General features: G+C 40.1%; 1 protein-coding gene across 10 annotated transcripts in view; it reads left to right on the top strand.

Annotated features, from left to right (window-relative positions):
• The window catches only part of LOC144091364 (uncharacterized), a 218944-nt gene that overhangs the window by 149301 nt on the left and 49454 nt on the right, over positions 1 to 20189 (top strand). For 8 of the 10 annotated variants that reach the window (XR_013305680.1, XR_013305686.1, XM_077623668.1 and 5 more), the window contains one exon: positions 11925 to 12122. The exons of the other annotated variants lie outside the window; for them this stretch is intronic. Coding sequence is in view for 6 of the 8 variants with exons in the window: in XM_077623668.1 (XP_077479794.1) it covers positions 11925 to 12122 (198 nt within the window). In the remaining 2 variants the exon portion in view is untranslated. The remainder of the gene's footprint in view (positions 1 to 11924; positions 12123 to 20189) is intronic. 10 annotated transcript variants of the gene reach the window in all.

Genomic DNA, 20189 nt, shown 5'->3' on the forward strand with positions numbered 1-20189 from the left:
GCCAAATGTGAAACATTATATTTCATAGTGGGTGAAGAGAATTTTCAGGTTTTGTGACCCTGTTACCATGTGGCATTTACTAGCGACGTGAACAAAAGTACAGGTCAATATTATCTCCTCTTTTAATGCTTTTTAAGTTGTTTCCTTTGTTCAATAGTTGATCCTTGCAAAAAAATTAAAAACACAAGCAGCAAACAAATTATCACTCCTGTTTTTGTTTTGTGGACATAGCTAACACTGCTAGAAACAACTGATGAGGATGCACACGTCACTGAAAAGGAAGTGAGCAAGCTACATTGATATTTGATAACATACAAAACTTATTTAGAACATCACGTTGCGTTTCAAAAGTGATTTCACGGTGCATTAAAATGGCGAAATAAAACAAAACAAGTGTTAAATTCAAATTGCTGGGAGTAGTTTTGATACAAAATGTGTATTTAGTAGTTTGTTTAAAAACTGATGTGGTAAAATACGGAAGATTCGTAGTGTTTGACAGCTCTGAACCACATTCTTTTTTCACTTTAGATTTAAAATAAAAACATATTTGTTGATACATACTGCCATTATCATTGAAGCTTCTTCACAGGACATTTGTACATTACATGCAAACTTTGGAAAGGAGATGAAAACAGTATTGATCATTACAAGAATAAAGGATAATGAGTGGCATATTTTCTTGTTTTTTTCCATGAACTGCTTTTTGTAGACTGAAAGATCTCACGTGAACACAGCCAATGATATTGTCCTTGATCGATTTTTTTTCTTTTTTTTTCACTTACGGTGACCGCCTGCTTTCCTTTTGATGAGCCACTAAGTAATTCTTGTTTTGACGAGCGGTTATTAGGACTTTCAAGTCTCACTAGAACATCCGAGTATCGTGTTCTGCAAAGATCCTCGTAACTAACAATCAAAGCAAACTCCATTTGGAGTTTTCAGTGAGGGAAATAATTGTGATGAATATCTGTGTTTGCTCACTTAATTTGTAAGTTGGCTCACAAGTAATTGAACAGGCTCTGGTCGTTTTTCTAATTAGAATCAATGGGAAAAATTGGTTAAGTGCAACAAAACGCATAAATGATACAGTAATAAATTCTTTGGCTCCCACATATTGACTTCACAGACATGAGTCTGTAAGACCCGTGGGATATTTTTGTTGGATGTCAAATTTATTCGTCAAATAATTCGACCTATTTTCGTGGTTGTCAGAATCCTATTTATTAGGCTTTTGCTAGCAAATTTACTCATGCAATTAAAAATATATAAACCTAAACTTTTAATAAAAGTAAAGGTGAAACATTGCTATTTTTATTAGTGTTTTAAAACTAACAAAAGAGAATACAAAAAATATTCTTGTCTCATTTGTCATTCACCCCAAGCAATAAACTGCCTTGCAAGTTATTGAATATTTATTCCATTTGTTAAAATCCACCTCATTTTAAATGTGTGAATGATTTTTTACGTAATTATGGTTAATAATATGTTCATTCCCATAATTAATATATGAGACTAGTTGCTCTGAAAGTGACGAAGCTTAAAACAAGAGTTGAAAAAGGTTGAAAGTCTGAATGGCATCTGGTGCAATATTAGAATTGTCGATTGTGTGCCACATTAAACTCTTGAAATGAAAAGTTACATTGGAATTTTGCTAAAGAGATTTTTGTTGGAAGTTTTCCTTTATAGTTACTTCATAAAAAAACACAGTTGGCCCTTTTACTGAGAAAAAAAAGAAAGGCTTAGCTGTCCTTTAGAAATAGGGAGTTTCATTGAAATGTAATAGAAAACTTCTTTTAGTCGAGGGCAGTCGATCTGGAAATATCTGTCCTAATTTATTTTTCCTTCCAACGACACCTTTTTAACTCAACCATGAGAGGTTTTTCTTTATAAATCTCACATTGAAACGCTCAAAAACACTTTCTGTAGCGCTGATCACCAGCCATTGGTTGAGTGAGTACTATATAAGGGTGGACAGACAACCATTCATTTGCCCAGAATGCAGTGAATTCAAATAGATGTAAGTGGTCTATGAGATGATGCAAAATAAACTAGAAAAAAAACCATAAAAAACATAATTGGAAGGTCAGTTGTGCTACCAAAAGTTTCTTCTTAAAAATATATTTAAGACATGATGTCCCCAATCTACATCATTAGAACCTGCTATTCAATTCTTATATATATCGTACATTATCATACATATATATATATATATATATATATATATATATATATATATATATATATATATATATATATGTATAATTATATATATGTACAAATGTGTATATGGACATGTGTGTATGTGTATATATATTTATATATGTGCATGTATATATATGTGTGTATATATATATATATATATATATATATATATATATATATATATATGTGTGTATATATGTGTATGTATGTGTATGTGTATACGTGTATATATGTATGTGTGTGTATATATTTATTTATTACCTATCTATTTATGTCTAAAATGGTTTTCCTGAAATTTCCCGCATACGGCATGAATAAAGTTATCCAATCCAATTCATTCTTCATACCGCTTATCTCACAAGGGTCTTGGGGTTGATGGAGCCAAGCACCAGGTAGGGGACACCCTAACTTGGTGGCCAGCCAATCGGAATAGAATATACTAGATGCATCAAAATAACACTCGTTACTATAACTCGAAGCAACAAAGGGATACAATGTCAAAATGAGTAAATATAATTTTCCCAGATGAAACTGAGGTTGAATTTTTTTGCACGCTACTACGTGTACACATTCACTTTTCTAATTGACGAACATAATTCAGTGGATAGGAAATGAAGTGCCGCTTGCACATGTGAAAATGTGTGACCTGGGGGGGTGAATTGAATTATCTATATGTGCTGTGTGATGGATGATCAATCCAGGGTAGATGTTGGGATAGGAACCAATGCTTCTTCAACATTAAGTAACATTATTGTCAGAACTGGGGCTATTCAAATAAAACTTGCTCCTTGCATTCAATATATTCGAGTCAAAATGACCAGACCAAATGAGAAAACGGCACGCTAATGACACTGACTGTAATTTCCCCCCTTAGCGTAGCGAAGCTTAGCGTAGGGCCGGGGGCCTGGTTGCCATGGCAATGCAGTATGTCTCCAGAATTGCCTGTATTGATCCGCAAAGGCGTCAGCGCCTGAGCAGGAGTGAGAAGAAAAATGTGTGTATATTTTGGAGGGGGGCAGGGGGGTTAAAGTGAGATCGCGGACAGGTGAAGACAAACAAATGTACAGATGGGGCATTTCAGCCCAATTTTGGCCATTTTTGCAAAGCGATACTTATTTGTAGAAAATAATTGCATGGCGTTTTGTGTCCATTTAGCCCTGAGATTCAAATAGTCACGTTAATTAGCTTTTACTTACCAGTTAAATCATATAATATAGTTTTTCTATGCGCAAAGACTTAATACTATACCATGGAAAAAAAAACATACATAAGTAGTTTCTTTGACTCTGACAAAGGACTACTTATCAAGGTTTTCATAACTTCCCACATTTATGAAAATTAGTTTGAATTCTTGCACATTGTTCCTGCCTATTCAATACATACAGCAGTTTTCATTGATGTCGGTAAAAATACACTTTTTTTATATACTATGTACCTCTGATAACAATTTTCAAGATGTATAAGAAAATAAATAGTTCACGTTGATGTGAGATGGTATTTCATTTATTTATTAATTTTAAAAGCTAATGCCATTCAAGTTGTCGGCTAGAGGGATAAAGAGAGTTTGGAGTAGATGCGCGAAATGAATTCCTCGCACGCCGTTTGAAAACTGTAATCCCGGCCGAAAGGTCAAAAGTCTCAGCAGGTTTTTTTTTTTTTTATCGTTCCCTTCTTTGTGCTGCCATTTAAAGCTCCCCGACATGCTTTGTACCATGTTCAAAGAGCAACATGAGGGGTCTGTGAGGGGATTAATCGGAATGGAGACGGCGGAGGAAGGTTGACGGTTGCACGTGCATGAACTCGCGTGCATGTGCATGTCATAGTTTGAAAGTAACAGTATGCAGACGATTATTATCTTGGCAGAGGGAAAGCTGTTTTGTCATAGAGTTGTCGGTTGACAGTTATCCTGACTAGTGTTGTTCTCATACGATTTTTGTTGTTTTCGATACTGATTCCGATACTCGACTTTTCGGTATCGGCTGATGCTAAATGTTGGGGTTATTCTGGGATATTATTATATATGTGCATATTGTGAAATAAGTGCATATTATATCATTCTTACGAAGAGGAAAGCTCGATATAACAAGGACACTTCCCCCCCGCAGCTGGCTTCGAAGACATTTAATTGTTTTCAGGACTATTGACCGGACAGGTCACCATGTTCCGGGCCGAGGACTGTTGATCAGAGTTCGCAATGAAGATCTGTGAAGGACTCTTAAATTGCTTTGACTTGGATTCCGGCAGATGGCGATAATCGGAATCAACTTCCGAAAATACTCGCATTGTTTAAAAATACTGTCGCTCGGGTCACCTTGTATGAAAATTATTATGCTTACTTGTGCAAATTCTTACGCAGGTGTTTTTGGTTTCCGACCTGATATGCAATTGTTGTGGCAGTTGTTTTTTGACCTTAATGGTGTTATTCGGTTAGCTTATGCAATTGTTTGAATCAGATTACCTTAAGTGTTTTGATTATGCGCGACTAAATGGACAGAGGAGGATGCCGTTTCTTCAGAATGCTCCGGTGACGAGGACGAGCCAGGACTGATTCTCAATTGCAAGTTTTAACGCTGGAATATGTCAACGATGTCTCTCTGCTTTTATTAAAGTATACCTATTAATAAACCTATCACTAATCATCCTGTTCAGTAAGTTTATTGTTAGTAGTCCAATCCACTTAAAGTAGGCCAGCCCTCACTTCAAGTGGATTTGCCGTCAACGAGGTTAGAATAAAATTAGTTCCTTCTCTGGCAAACTGCAACTTAAACCATTTTGACAATGTTGATCAAAAGTAAGAGTGATAGCGTTCGTATTATTTTATAGTAAATGTCATCAGATGAAGCCACTCGGTCATGACTGCCCGCATGTTTTAGCTGTCTGGGTGCTCACGGCCTGGTTAATGTGTGGTCAATGGGACAGAGGTCCCTGCTGCTGTCATCATAAAGACTATTTAGATGAATCAAGCGCACATTAGGCACAGCTCTGGATGAATGTTTTATTGGCGAGATCCCAGTCGGTGTTGCGATGAAAAACGGCGTAGTTCCACACAAAGCACACACGGCAGGTTGCACAACACCGCTTTAGCCCTGAGGTCCACGGAACGGGGGGTTTAAGAGCCTCAATCACTCTTGGAAGAGAAAAAAAAATAAGCAAAAAAACAACACAACTAATCTTCAGTACCTCTACAACACAACAACACCTCTCCCACACTCTCCTGCCCTCATTCCTTCTCCACATTCACTGCAGGAGTCAATTGGTGGGAGTGAGAGCCCACACAGTCCACACAGTATGCCACGTTTGTTTGTCTCTGCGGCGCGCCCGTGATTTGCGCCAAGAGACGCCGTCAGGGCCTGGGCCGAAGCTCTGCGGCCGCGTGTTAGAGCTCAAGGTCTGCACGCCGCGCTCCCGAAAGCTCAACTGTGCCTGAATGAGCTGCTAACCTTGGCATTGAAATCAATAGCAGCCAAACTCTTTGAAGAATCACATGTGGACCTGGCCTCTGCTCTGTGCTCTGTGATCGCTCCGTATGCGTATGTGTGTGTTTTTGTGTGTGTGTGTGTGAGGGCATCAGCAATTGCTGCTAGTTTAGACTCCAAGGAGCGCCACATTGCAATTTTAACAGAGTTCTCCAATCTATGTTGAGGTTAGGATGAGGACATTTCAACTTGGAGCCTAACATTTTGCTTCCAGATACTTTTTAAAATCACATGTGGAAAGGTAATTATTAGGTACCATCCATGCATTTTATAAAGGACTCATTAAAGAGTGGACAAATTGTACCTAGCAACTTAATGGTTGTCAGTCAAACATAGGACACATACTACGTATACTGTGCGGTAAAGTGGTGTACCTGTAATGTACAGTACAGTGTAAGAATAAGGACAATATTGATTTATCATAGCATAATCAGTTCCATTTGATATAGATTAGATTCAAACTGCAGTGCAATAGATGGTACCCTAGAAAACAACAGAAATCAAACTTTTCTCTCAAGTACCAGACTCCACCTCTTGAGAGCAATTGTTGATACAATATAAAATAGTCACACATTGAGGAAAAAAATACCATGTATAAATATCAACTTATAAAACAATCAAGTTTAAAGAATGATTTTGAAAAAAAATCATTAAAAAACTTTACAGTTGACAATATTTGTCTAAAAATGTTTCGTTGTTTTACAATCAAATAGAATACCAGACTCAAACCCTGTAGAACACGTGTCAAAGTGGCGGCCGGGGGGCCAAATCTGGCCCGCCGCATCATTTTGTGTGGCCCGGGAAAGTAAATCATGAGTGCCGACTTTCTGTTTTAGGATCAAATTAAAATGAAGAGTATAGATTTATATTAAATTTCCTGATTTTCCCCCTTTTAAATCAATAATTGTAATTTTTTAATCATTTTTTTCTGTGTTTTTAGTTCAATTTTTTTTTGTAAAATCTAAAAAAATATATTTAAAAAAAGCTGAAATAAACATTGTTTTAGATCTATAAAAAACGGAATATTCAGGGATTTTAATCCAGTTCTTTTAATCCATTTGTAAAAAAAAATATCTAAATATTATATCTAAAATGGTCCGGCCCACATGAAATCAAGTTGACGTTAGCAGCCCGCGAACCAACCCAAGTCTGACACCCCTGGTAGAACATGCCATTTCCTAATACAGAATAAATTATATACAAAAGAACAGACATATTTGTCACGAATGTTACTAAAAGTGTCCGAATTGTCACAGTAAAACTGCCTCGACTGCAAAACTTCCACCGTCCAATGCATTCTTCCGATTGCAGCCACCCGTCATTTTTCTTTGTCTTTTTCTTTTTGCTCTCGTCTCTCATTCCTTTCCGCTCCCTGCTGTCCTCATTATTTATCTTTAGTCTATTCCATTACCAAGCCTCCCTGTGTTCCCATGCCTTCCTGCCTTCTCCTATTGATTTTCATTTATAGGTTTTCATCCCTTTCATTCCCATTTCTCCTCGCCTCATCTCCGAGAGAGAAATAGTCACGTGCGTTTTTCGCGCTGTTCTTTTGTCCGAGCGTCGCGAGGCCGCACCGCGACAAAGAGGGCAGTGCGGCAGGTGAAGAGGTCTGTCGGCAGTCCCGTGCTATTCATGAGGCAGAAAGGTCACCTTAGCGCCCCTGTGCGTGCGGGTGAAAGAGAGCTGGAGAGCATCCAAAAAGCTTTCAGCGGAAAGTCGGTACTAGCAGATGAACAGATTTATAGGGCCCCATATTTACTTTGAGATCAAACTAAAGTGTGGTCTTTAAACTTTTGGTTTGGACTTCTGGGAAACATTTGAAAAACGAGTCTGATGAGAGCCAATGCAAGAGTTATGCATATTTGTGAGTGATTATGAAGCTTTTTGAGTGGTTAAGAAATGCACCAGATAACAGGAAGAATCATTTGCATGGTCTTAATTGTTAGAAAAATGTCATATTTGGTTAGCACTGGGTGGTATGGCCCAAAAATATACCGTATTTTCACGACTATATGGTGCATCGTATTTTTAGCCGCAGTGTCAATAACAAGTGCTATTTCTGTATTTTACACACACACACAGGACGCACCGTTTTTATAGACGCAGCCAGGCATGGCAAAACATACACCAGCTTAAACGTACACGCTACACCCACACGCTAAAAACACGTTTTTAAAAAGGCAACGGAAGTAAAACTGAGTTCGGTTGTACTTTATTTAGCCATTTTGCAATGTACTCACGTCATCATCACCCACAAATCCTTTAAAGTTGCTTCGTAAAGCTGTGTTGATGCCGATCGCCAGGCCACAATCCATTCGCAAATAGTAGCTAGCTAGTAGCTAGCGTCCATGCTTCGTAAAGCTGTGTTGATGCCGATCGCCAGGCCACAATCCATTGAGTGTATTGACAAAAGAACTATATATCCCAGCAGTCACTGCGCAGTACTTTTTCTACGGGAAAATAGTAGAGTCAGGGGCTGCTTGCCGTAGTTGTGAGTGCTGTAGAGGATGGTGTACCCTATCGACTGATATTTTTTTTTTGTGATGTGAATTTAAGAGCGTTTTTACAGAAGGAAAGTCTATATAGTTTGATTTGTTTGGTCTGGACCAAAATACAGTAGCCCTTTTTTGGTTTAGTGCAGTTCCTTGTCACATTGCAATCTTCGCACGCATGTGAAAACATTGGTCAATAATTGGACAAAATGGTCCAGGCAGGATAAAATAAATCACAGATTTGTGATGCTAACCGAAGAACATTTCTCATGAGTCTTGCAGCTATGGAAGCCTGTTACATGCAAAATAGTGTGGGTTTTTTTTTCAGAAAAAGGTCAAACCGCACCACAGTTTGCTTGGATGTGAAACTGAGACCACTTTGGGGTCTCGGACCAGCTATTTATTCCTCACTGCAGTTAACAAACTTTTGGGGTTTAGTCTAGACCAAATACTGCAGGTGTGAAAACACCATAGATGAGTCCAACTCTAGTAGACATCTGATCCATCTGAAGTGCTGACTTCAACTTGATCGGACATTTATTGCTGTCAACGGGAGCCAAAGTGCGTCTGAAATGTTTGTCAGTAAACAAAAAAGCATCAACTAGGTGGATAAGGCGAGTGAGTGTTTTTAAACCTGTTAAACCCCCTCAACTGCACTATATGTATGTTCTTTGATAAAAGCTGGTAAACTACCTAAATTGCAAGGTTTTAGCCGCTCAGCTGCCTCGCGCATCCGCTGAGCAGTGAAGCGTGAGGCTGTCAACCATGTCAAAGCGCCTTTCTCTCAGCTCTTTCTCCTCCTCGCCGCTATCATCATCATCACCATCATCACAGCAGCCCTTTCAGATGCCAAACTTTGTCCCTTTATCTCCCCCCGATTGTCTCGCCCTCCTCACACCGCTGAAATTACCCTTTCATTTTGTTGTGCCATAAAATTACAGACTGGCCAAGATTGGACGCCTGCTTCTGACACGGGAGGGAGGTGCGAGGGGACAATCAATTGTTTTTTTTTCAGTTGTGCTTGTGTATGTGGTCAATGTAGCATTTTTCACGTGTGTGTTGTCACGTCTCAGAGCGATCACTGAGGATAATAATGGGGCTATTGGTAATGCCAGGCTGTAGGGGCAAAGAACACTGTTTTTTACTGGACGCGGCAAATTTGTCCAATCAGTAAAGAGGAAAATGGCAAAGTGTCGCTGGAGGTGAGTGTGCCAAAAGGGGAAGTTGATCCCATCAAACCAGAATCTCGAAAATCCAAGCTGTACAGTATAGGTAAACATTTCTGGGAAATTACCACAGTAAAGTCACAAAATACTGAAATTACAGGGCAAAATTGAAAGGAAATATTTGGTGTCGAGCCAGGATGAATAATATTTTTTTCATAGAATTCAACAACATACATATTAAAGTTACATTGTGCTGAAAAGAACTCGGTGTACTGCAGTCACTGTAAGGAAATGTAGGTTGGGAAAATATTCTTTGCAGTACAACTTTTCAGTACCAGTAAGCAGGCAAAAAAACATAGGACACTTTAATCCTATGTACTCTCTCAATGATACAGTATCTGTATCGATGAGACACTAAAATTCCGATGCTGTGCAATGATTACTTTTCGAAATCTAGTATCCAATCGCTGGTTGCTGGTAGTTTTATTGCAAAACCCAAAAAAATTATTGGTGCTATGTACTATGAACGGACACAAAGTATGCAACATATATAGCTACAATTGTACGTTGGGCTATTTCGTTATTGTAGTTGGATGTTACCGAGGTTTTCCCTACGTCTCTATGTATTTGTAATTGAATCGTCTCTTGTTTGGCGTCTTGGTGGCGGTGCTTTAGGCGGAGACGGCGTCTGTCATTATCAGAGGTATGACAGACAGCCTTTTCCTCTGATAAGCCTGTCCTGTCAATTAATAACCAGCATCAATATTAGCATGTTTGATTAAGGTGCGGAAGAGTACGAGCGAAATGTCGCCGTTTCGTTATCTGTTTTCGTAGTTGACATTGGGAGACACTGATGTATGCATACTTCCTTGTTGGAAAGTCAAAACAAACAGTGGGAATGCCCACCATCTTGTTGGGTTAGCGACATGAAGTCATTCTGGACGAGTATGAGCTGTATTTTATTTTTCAATTCGTAAAACTTCTAAATTATACATTTTAAAAACCTGCCTTTCTCACTACTTTTTGTTGCCACTTGCACCATTCTACAATGCGCCAGTTTCCGCGCATTTGCGTGTCATATTTTCATGCTATAAAACTTTAAGACATTAGCATGTTATCATTTGTAATGAGTAAGAATAAGTGAAACAATGTGAATCTTTAAATAAAATGCATTTGAGGAAAAACTAAATTGTCCACCTACTCAGAACTTAAATACAGTTTGTAAAATTATTTTGAAGAAATTAAGGAAATCATTATGCATAGTGATTTACTTATAGCTACAATACATAGTCATACATATTTACATAAATCATGTATATACACCACCAAAATGTGAGTAAAATTGTGTTTTTGGTCCAAAATATTTTTTTCCAGAAATAGGATGAAAAAACAGAATGCTGCAGTGATGTAAGCAAAAAAAAAATTACAAGTATTTAGTGAAAAAGGGATATAACCACAAAGAGGGAGTGCAGGTAAGACTAGAGTGAGTCCAATCATGTCTCTCATTTCATCCTTCCGCTGTGAATTGAAATGAGTTCATCACTCGTAGACGTCCGATCCATTTGAAGTGGGATGGTAGCAGCGAGTGAACGAACGTTCACCGTTAATGTCAAATGATTTATTGGCATGACGTTGTGTTACTCATATTGGACTCATATTGTACATCCATGAGAAATGGATGGATGGATGTATGGATGGACAAAAGGATGGCTAGGATGGTGGAATTTTGGGAGGAGGGGGTTGGAGGTCATAACCTTGAGTATTGATCAGGTTTTGTCATTTCCATGGCGACTGGAGGCTCTCTCGCTCGATCTCTGACACGCACACTTTCTCCATGTCTCCCTCTCTCTCTCTCACTATCTTGGCCCGCTGCAGTCCATTAGACCGGAGATCCATAATGCCTGTTTGAGCATTCTTTTGTCTTTTATGCCTTCTTTCCTTCCATTCCCTTCTTCCTTCTTTCCTTCCTTTCCTCTTTCTCTCCTTGCTTCTCTCCTGCTTATTTTCTTCCTGGTCTCGCAGGCTTTGCCGGCCAAAAATGCTCAACTCACACACAGCTGCTCATCCAAGCACAGGAAGAAACTGAATTAAACCTTAAAAACAATCTGGGCCAGCCAAGAGCACAATTCATCATGATCTATGTGTGTCAGACTTGGCTATGTGCGTGAGATGACTCCAGCCACTGACCACTTGGCCACACACCAAGTGGGCTTACACAAGGCGGCACCTTTAAACAGTCTGCATTTCAGCCAAGGTCAGCTCCATTGTAATGAAGTTGGGTTTTGGGTGAGCGTGTGCATGTGTCAAATGCTAAAGGGGCGGGCCTCCGCGATGCGCTAATTCAACTTACCTTCCTCACAAATGTGCCTGGCAGCATTACATTTTAGTTCATTATTCTGTACTGATTTGTTCCCTCATCGAGGAAGGTACTTTGTTCATTTTTATTTATTTATTTTTTGCTCGGTGTTCTTCATTCTCATTCATTTTTCTGCAGTATATCTGCAGCTGAAGCCAGGCTGTTTAGTTTGTTCAGGGGTCCGTGGAGTCGAAAGGCGGCCCCCTTTTGTGAGGAAATGATTTTCTCTGTGCAGAGGAGGACACTCCAAATCATCTCCAGCAATCTCAGTAATGGCTCTGAGACGCTGCCGCCTTTGTCCCGTAATGGTGACAGATGACTGGCTGGTCAGACGAGGGGATGTCCTGACGCCTTGCGAATGGCCGAAAAGCCCAACCTCACACACAAACGCTTGCATAAGACGCCACTCCACCAGCAGTCAGCATGATTGCAGGTAATTATCATGCGCTACAGTGCTGTTAGCGCTTATCGGGAACGAGCCGAGCCCCCTTAAAGTCCCACTTTCGGGGATTTTTACACACCAATCAAACGATAGAATCAGAAATGAATGTACAAAACTCACACAGATCCATAACTATGTAACATTGCCATTGGCTTTCTTAAATAAAATAAAAAATACAATGTCACAAGAGTACAGGAGCAAGCAGAGGGCGTATATGCCTCAACGGGAAAAAGTGTATGTAGACAAGTTGTGTTGGTCATAAATCTTGAAAACATGATTATATTGTAAGACGGATGAATCTTGCACTCCATTCACACGGTATCTACCCAATGCTGAATATCTAACTTCATGGCCAACAGCAAAATAGGATTAAACTGATTTTTTTTAACCAAGAAGAGGATTGGACTGTAGCTCACTGAAGTCCAATCTATTGAATTCAGTAAGTTTTCAGTTTGATGCCGTGTGCGGTCGATTGGTCGCCGGTCTTTTGGTCGCCCCGACTGCGACAACGGGCGACCAAAAGACCGGCGACCAAAAGACCGGCGACAAAACAAGGTAAAACAACACGGTGGTCTACGCATCAATAAAAGCCAACAATGGCCACGAGCAGTTTCACTGAGCCGACGCGTGAGTGTACGTATAAGAGTTTGTATGTACATGCGTTGTCCCTTTAAGAAGCTACGTCAGTCAGGGTCTTAACAAGTTCTCCAACAAAAAACAATAAAAGCCCGGGAAATTTGGAGCTTTTCTTTAGCCTAATAATTACTAGGGCATTAAGTATGAGTAAATAGTAATTCACAGTTTGTATTTAGGGAATTTGAGCAACGATTTAAATGGTAATTATCACTTGCCTTCCGGGCGATACCAAATTGCCGAACATGTAACACGCATGTTAAAGTTGGACTATCCTGTAAATCTGAATGAAGCAGTGTTTCCTCAGACTCCCTTCTAACAAAGGGGCTGAAATGGCACGCTTGTTTCAAGAACACATTCTAAAGTTGGTTAGCGTGTTAAAGCTGGACTTTTACCCAAACAAAGCTAAAAACACATGTCTGTGACTCGATCAATGGGTGTAAATGGAGGAAGCTTATCGCCTTGTCATAGGCATGCGAGACGACAACCCGCCGCTCAAGGGTGTTAACGCCACTCTTGAGTGGATCGGAGGCTGAATGGATGGGTGATCCTTTGTTGTCCCTGCATTTTTCTATAAACACACCTTAAGTTGTTCCTCACATTATTGCAGCAATATACTGTAATCGCTTTGGCCCAGAGACAGGTCATTTTAAATCAGGCTAAACATAAGTGATGGTGATTTATATCACTGTCTGTACAGCAAAAAAAAATGATTATTCTTTTTTATCCAACTGAAAATATATTTTTCCTCAGATGACATATTGGTCATATGACATACACAACATGAGGGTTCTTACTGTACTTGAATCGGTACAAAACCGAAACAAGATCCTGCTTGGGTTTGAACAAAGAGATGAGATGCAGGTCATACTTGGGCTGTTGGATGAGGCCTTTGCATATTTTTATACACATACTGCATTTAGCTGAATTAAACTAAAAATATTTATGTTCCAATATTTGCCCTTGGATGATTTGGATATTTGCAGTATTTCAGATTCTGTGCTTTTGAGACGTATTACGGACTTCTTGGAGATGAAGGGTTAAAACTGGATTTAGATCCAAGGACAGAATTGGCTAGTTTGTTTATATTCAAGTTTAGTTCATGTCTACAAAGGCATTAAAATGAAAGACCACTAGGACGTGGTGCCTTTTTCCTTTGCCTCCTGGGGGACACACGGGAGGTCCCAGGATCAATCGATACTGCGTTAATTGTAATCACTGAAATCTCGAGAGAAACTTTGTTCTTGAGACCAAGTGAGTGAGGTCCTTCTTAGAAGGGAAAAGCAAATCAACACATTCTTGTTTGGACGCAGATAAGAGGATGACATTTGACGATTACAGAGGCCAGAAAAACTGAATTGAACTATCATTAGAATGTATTTTAAAGTTTACCAGTCATTTTCTATTTCGTCATTTTAAATTGCAAGCCATATATTCGCTACTCTTTTTGTGTAGCTGTAAAATTTGCAGGTTTCATGCTGATTTCTCAAACTAGAGCACTTTTTAAATGTATTTATTAAATCGGACACAAGACGCTCATCATTTAAGGGATCTTTCGACATTCTGGGATTATTTCTGTAGTGCAGAAGCCACAATGATGCTGCTGTGTTTACGGAAATTAAGTTTCTTCTCCTATTGGACTAGTTATTAGCCACTCTTACTTCTAATCAAAGTAATTATAATATTAGCACTTTGGCGGATCCATTTTTTTAATTTAAGTCCCATATTTTAGCACTCATTTAAGCAGTGGCAGAGTACACGTTCAACTGTTGCAGTCTTTGTCCATTCGTATCTAATTGCCCCTGTCTTATTAGCACATGTCACCAATAAGAATCAAAGGCAAGTGGATGTGGTCAATGGTGGGGCTCTCATTAGGAGATGGCCAGAAGCAGGCCTGAGGGCAGATTAAAAGGCCCACTGTAAATATTGGCATGAGGAGGAGAGTGGGAGGCTGGGGGATTTATTTCCAGACCGCCTTGGTCGATGGGTTGAATTTTTAGAAGCCTCTAGATGGCGTTCTATTGGGTTATTTGAGGTTTAGTTTCCAAAGGCTTTGGACTGTCCAAGCAGAACAATCAAACAAACAATACGAGAGCTGCAACGATGCATTGATTATAAGGAGTGATTTGATTTGAATGAAGCTTCAAATGAAATGTTGCTCCTTCGATTAAACGTATGTTGTGGTGGTTTGTTTTGAAAGTGCTTTATTTAGTTGGAATGATTTGATAGGATGCACTGTCCTCTGATGGCATTAGTAAACATAGTGTTATATAGTAGCTGATATAATTAAGAAATAGTTAGTTGTGATGGCCAAAACATACTCAGCGACTAGGAGTTCTCAAACAATAGAATTTTTGGAGGAACAGGAATTGAACCATTTTAAATAAGGCTATTTTCGTGCAGCATTACCATTTTAAAGATATTAAGCACAAATTTTTCCTTGCCAAGTCAGCTAAGACTCAATGTTCGAAATCGATTAATGAGTATTTCTTTACATATAATTCTCTTTCTTCTCCAACAACAAGCTCTTTTCTTCTTATTTTACTACAATCTGGAAATTTTGTGACAATGTACAGCTGTCCACTGGAGATTATTGTGGAAATATTTTGATTAACCATGTTTTTGGGTGTTTTATTGGTCAACTGGAGTACACCACAAACTACCAAATAATAGCATTAAGAACACAAGGAAAAAAAATCAGTTTCATGTTCAAATTAAGTTCAGCCAAGAAAGAATCTGTCAGTATCAAGGACAAGTTGCTATTGTTCACACCCCAAAGTAAAAAGTTATTTTTGAGGAGTGCGTAAAAGTAGATTCAAGCTCTTGAATCTCTCCAAACAATCACACTAACCAGTATATTCACAGTTGACCTTCATTCTGCTTTTTTCACTTTTTTTTTTCCTTTTACAACTACCAGCTTTTCCATTTCTTATGCATTGTCCACTCTGGCCTAAATATTTGGATGATGGTCTAAATAAAAGCTGTGTTTGTGCTTGAATGTGCGCGTGTACGCAAGGTGGGTCACTTGATAAATGACGGCAAGGTGGAATAGACTAGCGCTGCAATGGCTTCAGCCTTGTAAAGATGTGACAAATGACGGAGCACAAAGTATTGATTTCAATCTCTTTCTGGCGCACTGTTCTACTGTGGGAGCCCTGCACACATGTGCACACTCACACAAAGATTGGAGCACATATGTGAGATGAATGAACGTGTCCACCCCCCAAAAAAAAATCATGCTTACAGTATGCATGTTTGTGTTGGGGGTCGGTGAAATCTATTGTGCATGAATGGCTCGTGCATCATTTTGCTGGGCAGGTAAATACAAGCATGAGAGGTTGAAAATTGTATAGGAATGAGTATACACTGTAATCCACTTTTAAAATAGCCATGCTAGTTTAGCGGTGTTATTTGGTGTCATGTTGTTCTTGAAAAGGATTAAGTTCAGGTCAGTCCATTTTTGGTTTTGAATGTGAGACTTATGTGCTGACAAATAGGCCTTTATTAATTATTCAGTTAGCAGTGTCCTGTGGTTGATGTAAGCAAGATCCTATTCTCGAGCCTCGCCACAAAAAAGTCCCAGGAGTACCCCCGAATTCAGAGGACAACCATCAGCGGGTAAAGATCTCATTATCGTGACCGGACGTTTGGTCGACCGGACGTTTGGTCGACCGGACGTTTGGTCGACCGGACGTTTGGTCGACCGGACGTTTGGTCGACCGGACGTTTGGTCGACCGGACGTTTGGTCGACCGGACGTTTGGTCGACCGGACGTTTGGTCGACCGGACGTTTGGCCGACCGGACGTTTGGCCGACCGGACGTTTGGCCGACCGGACGTTTGGCCGACCGGACGTTTGGCCGACCGGACGTTTGGCCGACCGGACGTTTGGCCGACCGGACGTTTGGCCGACCGGACGTTTGGCCGACCGGACGTTTGGCCGACCGGACGTTTGGCCGACCGGACGTTTGGCCGACCGGACGTTTGGCCGACCGGACGTTTGGCCGACCGGACGGTCGGGCCATATCCAGAGTTTGCTGTTGATATTTTGATATTAGATATTTAGATATTAAACTCACTCTCTCTCATGATTATAATTTTGAGAGCTGGTTTCAACAGTAACAACCCGGCGACCAAACATCCGTTCTACCAAACGCCCGTTCTACCAAACGCCCGTTCGACCAAACGCCCGTTCGACCAAACGCCCGTTCGACCAAACGCCCGTTCGACCAAACGCCCGTTCGACCAAACGCCCGTTCTACCAAACGTCCGTTCTACCAAACGTCCGTTCTACCAAACGTCCGGTCGACCAAACGTCCGGTCACCAAACGTCTGGGGACCAAACGTCTTTCGACGAAACGTCCGAGTACCTCTTATTGTAGTTTTAAAAAAAATTAAAATCTTGTTTGCCGTCTTTTGGTGCATACTTTCTAAAAACCTTTTCTGGGTGTATGTATGCTAAACTGCCTTAGTAGATTTCATATTGCTATGTAAAACTGGCTCCAATGGGAAAAAATCGTTTTAAAATCCACCCAATGGGAGGTCATTCGCGTTTTCTTTTGAATTTGGAGTAAGGAAAAAGAAAACTTTCTGTTTTTTATTATGGGTCAACAAAGAATGGGGAATAAAACATTTCCCATCATTCTTTATTGTTTTTCTAATTATGAGTTGGGAAACAAAGTATGCCCATTATTTGGCCATGGTGCTGATGTTATGAGCCTTTTAATAGCTAGTGTGGAGATTTTGTGGCTTCTCGACATGGTAATGTGATCCCCAATACTTTGCTGCTCACATTGTCATTAATCGATGACAGGATGGTGTCATACATATTGTTTGTCTTTGGTTTTGTGGTTTTTAACTCTGCCGGTGGATGACATGACAATGGGGAAAGTCTGCAGGATTTTTCCGCTGTTGTTTTGAACTTCTGATGCTCGTTAATATTAGCATCAGGAGTCAGGAAGACTGCGGCAGCTACACAATAAGAAGCGGCAGAAGGCTTTCCTGGTAACGGCAAAGTAAACACGGGGTAAACAAATAAGGGAATAACAAATCATTTCATTTCCCAAATTGTGTTATATCAACTCATAATGGAACAACGGGTAAGGACTTGTTTTCCGTTGTACAATTAGCAATTATTGAATCAGGAAATGGAAGACGATTCATTTCGTGTATTCCAAGACGAAAAACAGACAGGCTCTTTGGAAGACATTTTTGAGGCTTGGGGTTGCATCCATTAACAGAATATGCAAATTTGCTATATATGAAGTCCTGTTTTGACCACATTCATCCATCTATAGATAGCCGGATAGTTTCTATTGTTAAATACAACACGTAGATGCATGCTAGAGACAGACTAGCTGACTCGGTGATGTTGGGCTGAGATGCATCCAATCAGGAACCCCCCACACACACTGTCTTTTGCCCATGGTGCTTCTGAACCTGTTTGTTGGAGTTACAGCAATGGGGGAGGGAACGCGGACATTACATCCGACCTTTGAACCTGGGAGAATTGACTCTTCACCAAGCCCGCGGGGTCGCTCACCCCCGACCCGTGAGGTTATCCAGTCAGAGGCAACCAATGCTCGTTTTCTTTCCTTCAGGGGTGTTGTGGGGGGAGAGGGTGGTCGTGTCAAGTGGACGTGTAGGTAGAGTTGGGGGCGGGGAATTGGTGGACTGAAGAGCTAGCAACCCTGCTGTGATAGAGCATATGTTTTAGCGTCTGGCTGAAATCAGCTGGCGTTTTGTGGGCCTGATTTTGAAGTTCCTCAGCCATAAAAATCCAGACCAAAGTTTAAACGCCAAATGAATTTATGATTATTACTTCCATCGAGTAACTGATCCTAGATTTCTTTGGAGAACCTCCTCGAAAACTGCAAATTTCCTTGTTACCGGTGTACCTTTTCCTTACAGATTTTCTTACTGACAATTTTCCACTCGTATATATGTTTAGATACTACTCTGTGAACAACCAGCTTCTTTAGCAATTAATTTTTGAAGCTTACCATCCTTACCATTTTTTTTTGTACCTAGATGGTGGAGTATATGTGTATAAGTGTGATCCATAGCCTTATTTCTAAGTGTTTCTTTTGTCATGAGTAAGGCCTCCTTGTCCTCTCAAAAGATTGAATACACCAGCTAGCAATTCGGGATTGAGGTTTTCCTCGCCGCTGTTTGGCCTCCCGCTCCTCTCGGGGAATGGACTTTACTGGAAAGTGATGGAGCATCCTTACGGTCATGACCGTTGGTGTAATCTAATGACGGCTCACTCAGGGTAGCGGGGAGGAGGAGTGGACACGTTTGAAGGTGGGGGGCTTTAGGGGGGAATGGGTCTTCAGAAGTGTCCGGCTGCTGTTGACCTCTATTCAATCCAATCAGATAATATAAGAGAGCCACAGCTCTCCGTCACGCGGCTTTGTCCTGTCGTGTGCCTTCCGCAGGTTCACATTTATCCCTGATGAGAATCTGCCATCAATTATTTAGCACGGCCACTTTGTAATTGAGATTAACCTTATTCCCTTACATGGGGCTTTGAGGATATTTGCCGCAGACTTTTTGGAGTCGGCAATTGTCAGTGGGATGAGTAGAGCGCCAGAGGAGGAAAAAAATGAGGCAAAGCGGGAGTTTTAACATAATGATCAAGAAACATGATCAATTGATTCAATGAAGAATACACAAGCTGCTCAAGCTCCATTTTTTTTTACATTCATGTATGTAGCAATCAATGTTTCATTATTTTTTAACATTCACATTTACATTCATTACATTTACATCTTCACATACTCTATGAATGCTATTTATATCAAGGGTTACAAGAAACAAACATAGAATTATGAATTTTATGGAGAGCAACAGGCTAAATTAATCTCATTTTACTTGTATAATGACAATAAAAGCTTTCAATTCAATGATGTACTTTAAAGTAACATAATAACTGAAAAATAGGGCCTAAAAACACAACATTTTTTTTTATCTCACTTCCAAAGCAGGCCAAACCTATGAAAAAAAAATCATATTATCTGGAAAATGCTGTACTTTGAGTTCTACGCATTCAAACAACATTTGTTTTTCAAATGACGTGTCGGGCTTCATTTGCTTGTTTGAGAAATATCTTTCTGCCTTCAATGCAAGAATACTACCAATCAAATAGCCATTCAAAGGGCTCCATATTTGCCTTGGAGAAAATTTCCCTCCCGGTATAGTTATTTTTTATACCCTGCTGGTGTGACCTCCAAGGATTTATGAGCTGTAAGTTTGAGAGCTTTGTCATAGAGGTAGTATATCAGAGAGAGCCATTGTGTTAATGCAGTGAGCATCTGCCTCTTGTGTGCCACACATGTGCGTTCTTGTGTGTGTAGTACGTGTGTTTGTGTGCTAGTGTGACAGGGACTAATTCCATTAGTGGTCCAGTGCTACGGGAGATGAGCAA

The sequence above is a fragment of the Stigmatopora argus genome, chromosome 2, assembly GCF_051989625.1.
Source record: "Stigmatopora argus isolate UIUO_Sarg chromosome 2, RoL_Sarg_1.0, whole genome shotgun sequence".
Taxonomy (NCBI): domain Eukaryota; kingdom Metazoa; phylum Chordata; class Actinopteri; order Syngnathiformes; family Syngnathidae; genus Stigmatopora; species Stigmatopora argus.